We start from the raw sequence: 16241 nt of genomic DNA on the forward strand, positions 1-16241 counted from the left end.
GAGCATTCATCAGAGAAGCAGCCAAGAGGTCCATGGTAACTCTGGAGGAGCTGCAGAGATCCACAGCTCAGGTGGGAGACTCTGTCCACAGGACAACTATTAGTCGTGCGCTCCACAAATCTGCCCTTTATGGAAAAGTGGGAAGAAGAAAGCAATTGTTGAAAAAAAAGCCATAAGAAGTCCTGTTTGCAGTTTGTGAGAAGCCATGTGGGGGACACAGCAAACGTGTAGAGGAAGGTGCTCTGCTCAGATGAGACCGAAGTTGAACTTTTTGGCCTAAAAGCAAAACGCTATGTGTAGTGGAAAACTAACACTGCACATCACCCTGAACACCATCCCCACTGTGAAACATGGTGGGGAGGCATCATGTTGTGGCAATGCTTTTTTTCAGCAGGGACATAGAAGCTGGTCAGAGTTGATGGGAAGATGGATGGAGCCAAATACAGGGCAATCTTAGAAGACTGGGGTGGAGGTTCAGCTTCCAGCAGGACAACAACTCCAAACTTACAGCCAGAGCTACAATGGAATGGTTAAGCATATTCATGTGTTAGAATGGCTAAGTCAAAGTCCAGACCTAAATCCAATTGAAAATCTGTGGCAAGATTTGACAATTGCTGTTCACAGACACTCTCCATCCAATCTGACAGAGCTTGAGCTATTTTGCCAAGAAGAATGGGCAAAAATGTCCCTCTCTAGATGTGCAAAGCTGGTAGAGACATCCCCAAAAAGACTTGCAGTTGGAATTTGCAGCGAAAGGTGGTTCTACAAAGTATTGACAGGGGGGTGAATACAAATGCACGCCACACTTTTCACATATTTATTTGTAAAAAATGTTGAAAACCATTTATCATTTTCCTTCCATTTCACAATCATGTGCCATTTTGAGTTAGTCTATCACATAAAATCCCAATAAAATACATTTACATTTTTGGTTGTGACATGCAAAATGTGAAAACTTTCAAGGGGTATGAATACTTTTTCAAGGCACTGTAAGGACATAAGTATGGTTTTCCCTAAGCTGACTCCTACCAAAGGCATGCTATTGTTAACTGACCAGGATGTGGCCGGGCCCACTTTCCTCTCTACGACTGGCCATTACCTTACATTCAAGTTCTAGATTACCACAGCCAAAACTGGTAAGACCTTAGTCTCTTCTCCAGAGCTGCATCATGCAAGCATCTGATCCGATTACCTGGTCACGCCTATATGGGGGGAACTCCGTGGTGAAACAGCATCTTAAGTATTCTAGTTATATTTTCTAATATCTTTGTCATTATCGTACTTTTAATAAATGTTATACTTATAAGTATTTGAGTGATCTCTCTTTGCACATATTGAATACAACCTAAAAACATGACAAAACAAAACTACAGTGGGGGGTTGATATGAGCAGGACAGAGGACACTGCTATGGAAGGGGGGGGGGGTTGATGTGAAGGTGGGCAGAGGAAACTGCTTTGAGGGGTGGGGCACAGGACACTACTGTGGTGGGGGGAGGAAACCTACCATGGCAGGGGGGGGGGGGCAGAGGGCACTACTGTGGGGGGGGGGGGGGGGGTGATGTGAAGGTAAGCAGAGGACACTACTGTCGGTGGGGGTGGGGGGCTTTTTTTTTTTTTAGCCCTCCCCCCCAGGGAACTTTGATTTCCTCCATGTTGTCCAGGTAGATCTCAACCTCTGAAAGGTTACCTGCCTACCCCTGCTCTATATCTCTACACTCCTTACACTGTACTGTAATATATATACTTCATACCTTTCCACTCTGTACACTGTGCTGTAAGCTACATGCTTCATTCCACTTCACTCTGTACACTGTGCTGTATGTTGTATATTTTATACCTCTCCCTGTTTGTCACAAGCTCTTTGGGGCCTGAAATGGGGACACTATGCCCACACCCCTCTAGTGTAATTCTGAGTAGGACAGTTGGGTAGATATCAGTGGGGAATACTGGAGACCTGTTACATGGGGAATTCATTTCATGTCTATTACTATCCTCATTCATGCTGTATAATTGACACACTTCTTCCCCCATAGAGTACAATGCAGTGTGGAGAGAAGTGTGATGCAGTATATGGACTCTTACCCAGTACACGGATCTCTGAAGTGGACATTAGATATTCCAGATTATTATAACACCAGACATTATACACACAGGAGTCATCCTTCCTGGCATGTGTCAGCTTCCAGCAGCCGCTCCCTGTGTGCAGTTGGAGTCTGGAGTCATGAGATTTTGTGTAGTTTATATGACAGTGATTTTCCAGCAGTGTCCTATCCTCCCCTCTGCATACTCTGTACAGCTCCAGAGTAACATCATCATGGGGACACTTCATATTACAGTCAGTGATGTCTGATCCGCTTCGTACATACACCGTTCCTGATGACACCGGTATGATCAGCATACACAGGAGACCTGGGAAGAGAAGACAGACCAAGAATGTGAGCAGAACTTTCATAGTAGGAAAGGACAACGGTATCACACACCCTACGGACTCTAGTTGGGCCCCAGAGAGACTGTAAATTAGGAGTGTGAACCAAAAGATTGGGATTTTGAAGGTGAAGCTTGCTAAGGTATATATTAGATAAATAAAGATGAGGCAAAATAAAATAACAAGATTTTATTACAATGTTTGTAAAACCAATCACAGACAGTGATAATAATTCAGTGCATAAAGATACGTAGTATACAAGGAACCATAGTTGTGTGGTTAGGGCCACTTATGTCCGACATGTTTCGCCATCAGGCTTCCTCTGGGACATTGCAAACTGGTGACCTCAACACAGGTTCTAAATGTAGACAATATACAATAAGTTTAGACATAGTCATAATAACAATTACCGTAACAACTATTGATGTATTTAGAATTTGAGGCTCACCAAAGATTGTATCTAAAGCATTGCACATGTATCCATATACCAGGGATCTCTGCCGTGTGTCCAATGGTGGATAAATACCCTGAACTGAGAGTTCAGCCAGGTCAGACCTCGCTGTAATGACAGGAACCGGACCGTGCTATGCCGAATCACAGCATATCTAAAGGGATCAATAATTTTGTAAAAAGAAAGGCTCATCACCGATAATCCCAAAGTATGCTTGGGGAAAAAAGGGGGGTGTGTGTGAATATCACAAGGTTGGTCTCAAAGAGCAAAGCCAAAAGGGTGACCAGGGCAGTGAGACGTAGTGGTGAGCAGAATCAGGAAAAGTGAGAACATCCTCCAACCAGAAGATATAAGAATAGACAATTGTACCGTGTAGAGATGAGCAAAGTTAATGCCCATATAGTATGAGTAAGAACAGGTAATACAGGAAACCACATAAAGAGCAAATGGTTATCATATACAAAGTGTGACAAGGTGCCTATGAAGGTTGGCTAAGGAATGATCTTAGGTGTATGTCTATACAAGACTTGAAAAATGAACGAATATAGTGCGACATTGAAACAGACCCAGTCCAAAGTAAAGAGTAGCAAGAAAAGAAATTAAACAAGTAAAGTGATGTGCCAATCCGCAGAAAAGTGACGAACAGATCCCACAGGAAGCCGTGCAGTCGGGAGATCCAAGTTGGTGAGACGCTTACCTTAAGTATTGAGATCGAGTGGTAGCAAACAGCCGCGCCACTGTAGTCGTGGCCTGTTTGTACCATGCTGTATCCGGCATTTTATGCGCGGTCCCACCGGAAGTGACGAGGTACCTCGTGACCTCCAACTAATCACTTCCGGTGCGGGCGCCATCTTGCGGTCCTAGCCATGCCTACGCCGCAAAAGAAGGTGGAAGTAGGCGGGTCGGAGCGCTGCACATCCGCCATGAAAGAAAGGCGGACTCGGGGAAAAACGTGGGAGGAGAAAGATGGATAAGGTCTCACAGCACCACCCCCGGCTTGGCGCCCGAATCCCTGTCAAACAAAAGCAAAGAAAGTACTGGCCCATTGGACTTGACTGCAGATCGATCCCCTGAGAGCATACGGATTTCCATCTAAAAAATACACAAGAAATATATGTGAACATAAGTACACTTCAATAGCATAGAACAAATTCTAATTTTATTCTCATAGCTAATGACAGCCAAATGTCAATAAATTTATTAAGACAAACAAAATTAATAAACATACTAAATAGGAAGGCATATATATGATGTCCTATCCTAAATCAAAACATAGAGCAGGATGATATGCCACTGTGTTGTTAATCAGTGTCTAAGCCATGACTATATAGTGTCCTAAATTGCCAATTATACGATCATGGGTGAGCATGTAGTATGGAAAGCACAAAGTATCTTAAAATGAGTCACAGAGCCATATATCAAGGGAGGAAGAGAAGGGGAAGGAAGGGTAATTTTATCGTCAATAATTATATAATTATAGGCTATTCCAAAAATGGTTTGAACGATAGGGCTACGTTTAGCCCTGGTGGCCTGTAGCTTGTATATCCACTTAACCTCTGCTTTGAGGATGGCATTGTCATAGTTACCACCTCGTGGATTTTTCTTAATTGCCTCAAGTACAATGAATTTGATGGTATGGGGGTCAAAATTGTGTCGTAAGCCCACATGCTTACAAATGGGAGTGGACATGAGTCCAGTGTCCATATAATAGAGGTGGTCCTGAATCCGTCTTGCAAAAGGTCTGATCGTTTTACCGACGTAAAATGCCCCACAGAGGCATGTGGCCAGATACACCACAATTATATTATACACAATTACCCTTCCTTCCCCTTCTCTTCCTCCCTTGATATATGGCTCTGTGACTCATTTTAAGATACTTTGTGCTTTCCATACTACATGCTCACCCATGATCGTATAATTGGCAATTTAGGACACTATATAGTCATGGCTTAGACACTGATTAACAACACAGTGGCATATCATCCTGCTCTATGTTTTGATTTAGGATAGGACATCATATATATGCCTTCCTATTTAGTATGTTTATTAATTTTGTTTGTCTTAATAAATTTATTGACATTTGGCTGTCATTAGCTATGAGAATAAAATTAGAATTTCTTCTATGCTATTGAAGTGTACTTATGTTCACATATATTTCTTGTGTATTTTTTAGATGGAAATCCGTATGCTCTCAGGGGATCGATCTGCAGTCAAGTCCAATGGGCCAGTACTTTCTTTGCTTTTGTTTGACAGGGATTCGGGCGCCAAGCCGGGGGTGGTGCTGTGAGACCTTATCCATCTTTCTCCTCCCACGTTTTTCCCCGAGTCCGCCTTTCTTTCATGGCGGATGTGCAGCGCTCCGACCCGCCTACTTCCACCTTCTTTTGCGGCGTAGGCATGGCTAGGACCGCAAGATGGCGCCCGCACCGGAAGTGATTAGTTGGAGGTCACGAGGTACCTCGTCACTTCCGGTGGGACCGCGCATAAAATGCCGGATACAGCATGGTACAAACAGGCCACGACTACAGTGGCGCGGCTGTTTGCTACCACTCGATCTCAATACTTAAGGTAAGCGTCTCACCAACTTGGATCTCCCGACTGCACGGCTTCCTGTGGGATCTGTTCGTCACTTTTCTGCGGATTGGCACATCACTTTACTTGTTTAATTTCTTTTCTTGCTACTCTTTACTTTGGACTGGGTCTGTTTCAATGTCGCACTATATTCGTTCATTTTTCAAGTCTTGTATAGACATACACCTAAGATCATTCCTTAGCCAACCTTCATAGGCACCTTGTCACACTTTGTATATGATAACCATTTGCTCTTTATGTGGTTTCCTGTATTACCTGTTCTTACTCATACTATATGGGCATTAACTTTGCTCATCTCTACACGGTACAATTGTCTATTCTTATATCTTCTGGTTGGAGGATGTTCTCACTTTTCCTGATTCTGCTCACCACTAAAAATCAAGAGAGCAGCCTAAAAACATCAGAAGAGGATAAATATAACCGATCAAAATTACGAGGTTTGTATACCAATGCCAGAAGCCTGGCCAACAAGATGGGAGAGCTGGAGCTGCTGATATTTGAGGAGGACTTAGATTTTGTGGGGATAACTGAGACTTGGTTTGACAGCTCTCATGACTGGATGGCGTCCATTCAGGGGTATTCCCTTTATCGCAGAGATAGAGAAAGTAAAAAAGGGGGAGGGGTATGTTTGTATATTAAGAACAGTATACAGGTAAATATGAGGGATGATATTAATAATGGAGCTATGGACGAGGCAGAATCCCTATGGGTAGAGCTTCAAAGGGAAGGCACGGCGGGGAAGGTAATATTGGGCGTATGCTATAGGCCCCCCAACCAGAGGGAGGAGGGTGAGGCGGACCTCATGTTACAGATAGGATTGGCAGCAAGGATGGGAAATGTCATTATAATGGGGGACTTTAATTATCCAGATATAGACTGGGCAGAAGGAACCGCGCACTCAGCCAAGGCTAGGCAGTTCCTAAATGTTTTGCAGGACAATTTCATGGGTCAGATGGTGAATGCACCGACAAGAAGCAATGCGGTACTTGACCTACTGATTACCAACAATACAGACCTGCTCACGGATATAGAAATACGGGACAACTTAGGGAACAGTGACCATAGGTCAATTGGTTTCAGTATTAATTACAGTAATAGGAAACACAAGGGTAATATTAAGACGCTGAATTTCACAAGAGCCAATTTCCCTAAACTGCGCTCGCTGCTAGAAAATATCAAATGGGATAGAACCCTGGGAACAAAGAACACGGAGGAAAAATGGGAGTGCTTCAAGAGCATACTTAACAAGGGAGTGGGCCAGTGCATTCCACAGGGAAATAAATTTAAAAGAGCAAAACTAAACCCTGGGTGGCTAAACTCCAACATTAAAATGTATATTAGAGCTAAAGAAAAGGCCTTCAAAAAATACAAGACTGAGGGGTCATTGGCAGCATTTAAGCACTACAAAGAGTGTAATAAGAAATGTAAAGATGAAATCAGGGCGGCTAAAATAGAACACGAGAGACATATAGCGGAGGAGAGCAAAAAGAACCCCAAGAAGTTCTTTAAGTATATAAACAGTAAGAAAGCCAGGCCAGAGCACATTGGCCCCATAAAAGATGATAAAGGAAAAATGGCCACTGAGGACAGAGAAAAGGCGGAAGTGTTAAATAATTTCTTTTCTTCAGTCTTCACAAAGGAATCGGGGGGCTACACGAAACCCGCTTGTAAGGCCGAACTAAATAATACACCTCAGGAAGTGCCGCCATGGCTAACAGAGGATAGACTTAGAGCTAAACTAGAGAAACTTAACATAAATAAATCCCCGGGACCGGATGGCTTGCACCCGAGGGTTCTTAATGAGCTCAGCCAGGTGATTGCCAGACCATTATTCTTGATCTTTAAGGATAGTTTACAGACGGGTATGGTGCCAGCTGATTGGAAAAAAGCCAACGTGGTACCAATATTTAAAAAGGGGCCGAGATATATCCCGGGTAACTATAGGCCGGTCAGCCTAACATCAGTAGTCTGCAAAATTTTGGAGGGGATGATAAGGGACCACATACAAGACTTTAGTAATGAAAATGGTATTATAATTAGAAATCAGCATGGATTCATGAAAAATCGTTCGTGCCAAACCAATCTGTTAACCTTCTACGATGAAGTGAGCTGCCACCTAGATAAAGGTAAGCCTGTGGATGTGGTGTATCTGGACTTCGCAAAGGCCTTTGACACCGTTCCTCACAAACGCTTACTGTACAAACTAAGGAAGGTAGGTATGGATCATAAGGTGAGTACCTGGATAGAGACCTGGCTCCAGGGGAGAGTCCAGAGGGTGGTGATTAATGGGGAGTACTCGGATTGGGCGGGTGTGGAAAGTGGGGTCCCCCAGGGTTCTGTCCTGGGACCAATCCTGTTTAATTTATTCATAAATGATCTAGAGGAGGGGATATCTAGTACAATCTCAGTATTTGCAGATGATACTAAATTAGGCATGCCAATATCTTCTATGCAGGATGTGGAAATCTTGCAAGCAGACCTGAACAAAATAACGGGGTGGGCAACCACATGGCAGATGAGGTTTAATGTAGAAAAATGTAAAGTAATGCACTTGGGTGCCAGAAACCAGAAAGCAAGCTATTCACTAGGGGGTGAACCTCTGGGTGAGTCTAGGATGGAAAAGGACTTGGGGGTACTGGTAGACAACAGGCTTGGCAGTGGCATGCAATGCCAAGCCGCCGCAAGCAAAGCCAACAGAATACTGGGATGTATAAAAAAGGGGATTCACTCCAGAAATAAAGAGATTATTCTCCCGCTCTACAAGACTCTGGTCCGGCCACATCTGGAGTATGCTGTCCAGTTCTGGGCACCGGTCCGCAGGAAGGATGTGCTGGAACTGGAGAAAGTCCAGAGGAGGGCAACAAAAATAATTAGGGGAATGGAGGACATCAGCTATGAGGAAAGACTACAAGCACTGAACCTATTCTCTCTGGAGAAGAGACGATTGAGGGGGGATATGATATCAATGTACAAATACTGTACTGGCGACCCTAGCATAAGGAACAAACTATTCAGAGAAAGGGAATACAATAAGACACGTGGCCACTCACTAAAACTTGAGGAAAGGCGGTTTAACCTTAAAGTGCGTAAGGGGTTCTTCACTGTAAGAGCGGTAAGGATGTGGAATTCTCTTCCACAAGCAGTCGTATCAGCGGGGAGCATAGATAGTTTCAAAAAACTATTAGATGTACACCTTAAAGACCACAACATACAGGGGTACACAATGTACGGTTAAAAGCAAACACACACGCATCATGGGTTGAACTGGATGGACTTGTGTCTTTTTTCAACCTCACTAACTATGTAACTATGTAACTATGTAACTACGTCTCACTGCCCTGGTCACCCTTTTGGCTTTGCTCTTTGAGACCAACCTTGTGATATTCACACACACCCCCCTTTTTTCCCCAAGCATACTTTGGGATTATCGGTGATGAGCCTTTCTTTTTACAAAATTATTGATCCCTTTAGATATGCTGTGATTCGGCATAGCACGGTCCGGTTCCTGTCATTACAGCGAGGTCTGACCTGGCTGAACTCTCAGTTCAGGGTATTTATCCACCATTGGACACACGGCAGAGATCCCTGGTATATGGATACATGTGCAATGCTTTAGATACAATCTTTGGTGAGCCTCAAATTCTAAATACATCAATAGTTGTTACGGTAATTGTTATTATGACTATGTCTAAACTTATTGTATATTGTCTACATTTAGAACCTGTGTTGAGGTCACCAGTTTGCAATGTCCCAGAGGAAGCCTGATGGCGAAACATGTCGGACATAAGTGGCCCTAACCACACAACTATGGTTCCTTGTATACTACGTATCTTTATGCACTGAATTATTATCACTGTCTGTGATTGGTTTTACAAACATTGTAATAAAATCTTGTTATTTTATTTTGCCTCATCTTTATTTATCTAATATATACCTTAGCAAGCTTCACCTTCAAAATCCCAATCTTTTGGTTCACACCCCTAATTTACGGTCTCTATGGGGCCCAACTAGAGTCCGTAGGGTGTGTGATACCGTTGTCCTTTCCTTCTATGTTTAAACAGGGATGTGGTGAAAGCTTGCTGGGTACATTGGCTATTTAGGCTTGGCGTTCTCCTTCATATACAGAACTTTCATAGTGTCCCTAAATTCCAACTTCAATTTCTGGTGTCATGAATATGAACAGAAGCAAGAAAAACATAAAAGTCCCAGTAGAGAAGAGAAACATAAAACACAACGATTATCCCAAAGCCTCATCGGCTCCAGTTCTTTGTGTGTCCATTCCTATTGATGTCATTGTCATGGCCAACTGAGGACTACTGATCACTGATGGGAGATCTACTGATCACTGATGGGAGATCCACTGATCACTGATGGGAGATCCACTGATCACTGATGGGAGATCTATAGACTTAGTCCCGGTGTTCCGTGAAAAAAACCTACCCGTGAAAATTTCATACCCTCGTCACTTCCGGTCAGAGAACAGCTGAGGAGCTTACTAGTGCGCATGCTCGGAGGGTATGGAATCTATGGAATGTATGGAATGTGTGTTATAACGTCAGCTGTTTCGGCGGTTACATTAAAACATCTCCGCTGCACCATCAATCATCTCCACTCCTACCCCTGTAACTTCCCTCATGTCGGCTACTAAATGTAAAAGTGGATCACGGAGCCGAGTTCTCCGTCATTTAGATTTCATACACCCGCCGCCGCTTTTACATTTATTAGCCAAGATCAGGGAAGTGACAGGGGTAGGAGCGGGGATGATTCATGTTGCAGCCGAGCTCTTTTAATGTAACCGCTGAGTCGGTGTAACGTTACACACACTACCGTCATAATTTCATACCCTCCGGGCATGCGCACTACTCTGCTCCTCAGCTGTTCCATTTCCTTTCTTACAGGAAGTGACGTGGGTATGCATTTCTCACGGGGTATGCTTTTCTCACATTACACCGGTTCACACTGCTACGACTTGTCAGGCGACTTGGTCACCTGACAAGTCGCGCTCCATTCTGTGCAATGGAACCGTTCTAATCAGAGTGACTCATGTCGCTCCGACTTAGAAAAAGGTTCCTGCACTACTTGGGGGCGACTTCGGAGCAGCTTGCATTGACTTCTATTAGAGAAGTCGTTAGCAAGTCGCAATGAAGTCGTGCTGCACGGGGCGGCTTCAAAGTTGGGGCGACTGAGTCGCCCCAGTGTGAACCGGCTCTTAGAGGGCTGGAACAAGAAACAACGATTACAGATGTATAGGGGGAAATATAAAGACAGTTCCAGTAAATGAAGACCTGATCCCATGACCAGAACGGTTATCACTGATAGGATTAGGATTGGTATTTCTAAATGCACAGGATATATTAATGAAGACAAATAGGTTGAGGACTGACCTGGAACATAAAATCTATAGGCCCCATGGGAGTTCAGGTCTATATCAGGCACCTAAGAAGTCCCCAGAAGTGCTCGGAGACCCTCCAGGACTACTCCAGATGTACTCCTATGTCTCCATATGCATATGTACAGCCCAATTATCCACCATTATACTTAGAGAAGAGTGCGGCAATGAGGAGAAGTCCAACCTTTCCAATGAACCTAGTTTTTCACATGACTGTAAGAAGTGTTTAAAGTGTAAGTCCACCCTAAATCTAAAATCCCTGCATCTATAGACCTCCACGATCTAACACTAACCTATTTAGCCCTTTAAAGAAGAAATCATAACTTTTTTGAAGCCGATCCGATTTCTAGTGGTGGAAGCTCTGCAGAGGACACGGCCAACAATGAATGGCTGTGAAATGAATGGGAAGTGACGTCACCCATAGACTTACTATGGGGTTTCCATTGTCGGATGTGTCCTCTGCACCCCCCTCCACAGTGAAGCTGCGGCTGACTGCTCAGTGTGGGATTGGGTCGGATCAGCTTCAAAAAAGGTATATATACAGATGTGTTTATAAGGGCTAGATAGGTTAGTGTTAGATCGTGGGGGTCTATAGATGCAGAGATTTTAGTGTTAGGGTGGACTTCTACTTTAATGGAGGCGATGCTTGGAACAATGGAGCATTGTACGGGTTGCCCATGGTGAAAAAAATGGGATTGGGATTTTTGACTTACTGTAAAATCCATTTCTCTGATGTTCATTGACACACAGCACCCACCCCTCTGTGGAGTTATAATTCTCCTGACACTACTTGTAACAAAACTGAGTGACTATAGCAGGGAGAGGGACTATACCCCCTGGGACTGCGCATGGGTGTAGCCAGAAGTTTTTTCTGCCTAGTGTCCTACTCCTGTAGGGGGCAGCATAACCCAATGGTGAAGAATGACAGGAGCTGTGTCCATCAATGAACATCGGAGAAATGGATTTTATGGTAAATCAAATTTTTCCCTTTTGTTAATTGATGGACACAGCTCTCGTCATTCTTGACCATTGGGATGCCCCCAAGCAGTGTCAAACATGACGGGTGGGAAACAGCAAAAAATTCCCAAGGCTAAACATTTGCCAACCAGGCAACAGGGGCTCAACCAAAACAACTGGAGCCCACTTGAAAAAAACAATACACCCTCAAAGAGGATCATGCCCTCTTAAACAGCAGCCTGCAAACCTTGGCGAAAGGAAGCATCCGCAGATGCCAACACATCCACTTGTAAAAGTGTCCACAGATGAACAAGCGGCCGCCTGGCAAACCTGCGTCACTGACGCTTTATGACAGAAGGCCCAGGAGGCACTATGCGCCCTTGTAGAGTGCGCCTTGACAGGGAAAGGAGGAACCTGACCCCTGATGGAATAGGCCTGAACCACAGTCTGTCTGATCCAACTGGAAATGGTGGCAGAGGAAGCGGACAACCTTTTGCGAGGTCCATCCGTGAGCACAAATAGAGAGTCTGACTTCCTGAAAGACTCCGTAGCTGTCAGATACACCCTAATTGCCCGGACCACATCCAAGGCATGCAATGCAATTTCCTTAGGATGTTTAGGCCTGGAACACAGGGAAGGCAACACAATGTCTTCATTCAAATGAAAGTCAGAGACCACCTTAGGAAGGAATGACGGAAAGGGGCGAAGCACCACATTATCCTTGTGAATCACCAAATAAGATGAACAACAGAATAACGCCGCCAGTTCCAACAGCCTGCGAACAGAAGTGTTAGCTACCAAAAAGGCCACCTTCTGGGACAGCGTAAGCAGGGGAATCTCTCGAATATTTTCAAAGGGAAACTTCTGTAGAGCTGAAAACACCAAATTAAGATCCCAAGGCAGCAATGGAGCCTGTACTGGAGGAACCAAATGTCTGATACCCTGAAGAAAAGTACACACCAGGGACTGTGGCTAAAGGTCGTTGGAACAAACTGCCAAGGCAGGCCAATACCTGGCCTTTTATGGTACTCAAGGCCAAATTCTGTTCAACCCCTCGTTGAAGGAAGGTTAAGACCTGAGCCAACGAGAAGGAGCGAGGATGAACCCCAAGACTCACACCATGCAATGTACATCTTCCACGTCCAATGGTAGATCTTCCTAGAAGTAGATTTCCTAGCTTTTAACAATGTAGGTATCACTGACTCAGACAAATCTCTATCTTTAAAGAAAGACCATCGTCGTCATTTCCGCCGCAAGAGACACAGCCCGGTGATGTAGTACGCAGGCGTGGCGTCCATAACATGGTGCCACGCATGCGCATCCGGGCAACCCGGAAGTAAACATGGGACGACGCCGGCAAGGGGATAGTGTTTCCATCCGCTGAAATATCACAGCTGGAAGGTACACAATGGGGAAAGGGGTGGAAACCCATCCCAAAATCCCCCCCCCCCCCGTGTCAGGAAACCAAAAATCTCCCACAGCCATCCTGACTCACCAGGGACATGCAAGGGACCTGAAAAACAGCAATACCAGATATCATGCAAAAACAATATCAAATTACAACATACAAATTGTACAGTACCAAAATTACATATTAGAATAATAACATACAACTCAAGTTGTAAGTGATGACTATGGTCGGGGTGTGAGCCTTCCGGGGCACCAGGGTGATCACACAGAGGCTGCATTGACGGCCTCGGGCTAAACCATGGCTCATAGCGAGGGAACACCTGCAACCTGCCTCCCCTTCTCATCTGATCCAAAATCAATCCAATTAAGTCCACACTATAATACCCTGCTCTCCCAATATGGTCTCAGTATTCGCCTGGGCCACACCGGGAAGAGATGCTCCCTGAGGTGCTGTAATTGGTAATTGTAAGTACAATGGCAGTTCATGCCTACACTATCCCTGATTAAATTTGATGATTTTCATATAAAGCTCTTGGTAGAAAATTTCTTTCTTCCTTTTGGATACTACTAAGTATATTTTTTGGCTGGGTCTTTTTGACTCACACTTTTAAATAAAATGTCCTAATATCTCTTTCAAATGTCTTGTTCTTTTTCAGTGTGCGCCATAGGCTCTCACACAGGTCATATCCACATTTAATGACAACACTGTATACAACCCTTTCACTTAATCCCCAGTGATCAACTTTACATTTAAATTAAATATGATTATTCTTTTTTCATTCAATCACTATATATATATTACCATCCACTTTTTTTTACCACCCCCAAACTTTCCTCCTATATTACCATCCCCCCCTTTTTTTCCCCTCCACCTAGCACATCACCATTACTTCAGTATTTGCTTGACCCAGCCCACTTCCAATTTTGATTAATTATTGATCTACTATTGTGATTTACGATTGAACTAAATGATATTGTGCAAGCTTTGGTACATCTTAATCACTTAGATGGCACCTCTGGGCCTTTCCATCTACATCTATACAATTTAAATAATATGATACTTATGGAAAAAAGCCTTTTCACCATGATACCAATTGGGGTGGCAAGGTGGTGGGTGTGTTTCTTGTGAGATTTGGGCCAGCCTTAAGTGTGATCACTCGTAAGATCTGAAGAAGGGCTTGGCCCGAAACATGTCATCCCCCTCCATCCGTGGCTACCTGCACTAGCTCCGCCAGTTGAATAGCACAGCCGTCGGTGCGCTGCTTCTGCACCCCTCCGGCGGCCGTAGAGTTTCATCCGTGCAGCAGCCCTCGGTGCGCATGTCTCCGCCAGGCGCCCGGTGACGTCATCATCCGGCGCCACGTTAGTCGGGTCCGAGGAGCAGCGGCCGCCGCTGCCTCGGGTGTGTACCATCCGGTACCGGAGCTGTCTGTGGGGGTTGAGTACTCCACTCCCCCCCCTCCTCTCTACATCTCAGGCATCATCCAGTCCGGAGGCAAATCAGCAGAGAGGCTTCCCGGGTTGATCGAGGCTGACACTCCACCCACAAGCGCCACACCATCCAGGCTTCATAGGTGGTTAGACGTTGCTCCCCCGCTCCTGGGTCCTCCCTGTTTTGAGGTATTTTTACCGGATTAACATCTGACTGCTGTTTGCTGCACCCTAGGCACACCACTGTTTTTTTTCTGTTAAGGAGCATATTTTTAACTTACTTTTAATAAACAAGTTTTAATGTTTCAAGATTCCGAGCAGCATCCATTTTGTCCTTGTGCCATTTTGTCCGGGAGCGCCAATATACCCGTTTTTGTCGCTACTTTTCTTCTCAGTTGGGATCTGGGTTTGGGTAGGCTGCAGCCCGGACATGGACATGTAACTAATGGTGGACCTCTTTGGGCATTGTCCGACCTTACTGCTCCATCCCCGCCTTCTGATTACCGGCACCACAGCGTCAGGATTTTTTGTATATACTCGTGATCACTCGTAAGCCACTTTTCTCTTACAGATGCCTTACGAGCCCCGTGGGCTTTCTGGTGAATATACCTGATCAACATCTCTGGTTATAAACTCTTCTTTTTATCCATTAGCGGTAAATATAATTATCTTTTGTATACTCTGCAGATGTAAAAATACCCCCTTGAAGAAGACCACTACCCCTGCTTTATAGTCGAAACGCGTCATGTTGGAAATAATTTTAGCAATATTTTTGTAAACCAGAACTCATACTTTTATTCTTGGAAAACCTATTTCATAACAGAATTGTAAAAAAAAAAATAATATTTTGTCCTTCTATAAATACTTGTCCTTTGGAATGGATTGCTGCTAAAAAAAACCCTGGGGAAATTTTCTATTGTCTTTATTTAATGTTTATTGGGGTGTGCAGCCTCCGAAAAAGCTCCTAGTGCAAATCTTTTGTCTTCAAACCTCTATCTTTTAGTACCTGGCATTCAACAGCCAAGCCGTCAAAGCCAGCGACTGTAAAGCAGAATGGAAGATCGGTCCTTGGGACAGCAGATCCTCCCTGAGAGGAAGCTTCCAAGGAAGGTCGGCGACCAGCCAAACTAGATCGGCGTACCAGGCCTGGAGAGGCTAATCTGGAGCCACTAAGATGAACGGAATCCTTTCTGCCTCGATCCTGCGTAGGAGTCTGGGCAGAAGCTTGAGGGGGGGGGGGGGAGGCGTAAATCAGATAATACTGACCCAGCGGGGCCACAAGCACGTCTGTGGTGTCTGCAAGAGAATCCCTTGATCGGGCCACAAACCTCTGCACCTGTTGAGCCGAAACGCCAACAGATCCATCTCGGGGGTGCCCCACCAGAGACACAGCTGATGAAACACCTCCAGATGAAGGGAACCACTCCCCTTGGTCCAACGCCTGCCAACTGAGGGAATCTGCCTGCCAATTTTCTACCCCAGGAATGTGCATGGCGGAGAGGGCTGGAACGAACCATTCTGCCCACCTTAGAATGCCAGCTACCTCCAGAACCGCCAGGGCACTTCTTGTACCCCCTTGGTGATT

The 16241-nt window shown here is 44.7% G+C and overlaps 2 protein-coding genes and 1 pseudogene across 3 annotated transcripts in view; 2 read left to right on the top strand and 1 right to left on the bottom strand.

The window, feature by feature from the left end:
• Positions 1 to 16241, top strand: part of MIX23 (mitochondrial matrix import factor 23) — a 487847-nt gene that overhangs the window by 305972 nt on the left and 165634 nt on the right. The window lies entirely within an intron of this gene.
• Positions 1 to 16241, bottom strand: part of LOC309547923 (uncharacterized protein) — a gene marked incomplete at its 3' end in the record, with an annotated part of 77601 nt that overhangs the window by 27943 nt on the left and 33417 nt on the right. Inside the window, exon 2 of the mRNA XM_082247921.1 lies at positions 2084 to 2410. Within this exon, the coding sequence (XP_082104047.1) occupies positions 2084 to 2410 (327 nt within the window). The remainder of the gene's footprint in view (positions 1 to 2083; positions 2411 to 16241) is intronic.
• The window catches only part of LOC309546599, a 34373-nt pseudogene continuing 23497 nt past the window's right edge, over positions 5366 to 16241 (top strand). Inside the window, exon 1 of the transcript in view lies at positions 5366 to 5445. The product of the transcript in view is annotated as an uncharacterized misc_RNA (transcript). The remainder of the gene's footprint in view (positions 5446 to 16241) is intronic.

Source organism: Pelophylax lessonae (assembly GCF_965119305.1).
Source record: "Pelophylax lessonae genome assembly, chromosome: 2".
NCBI lineage: Eukaryota > Metazoa > Chordata > Amphibia > Anura > Ranidae > Pelophylax > Pelophylax lessonae.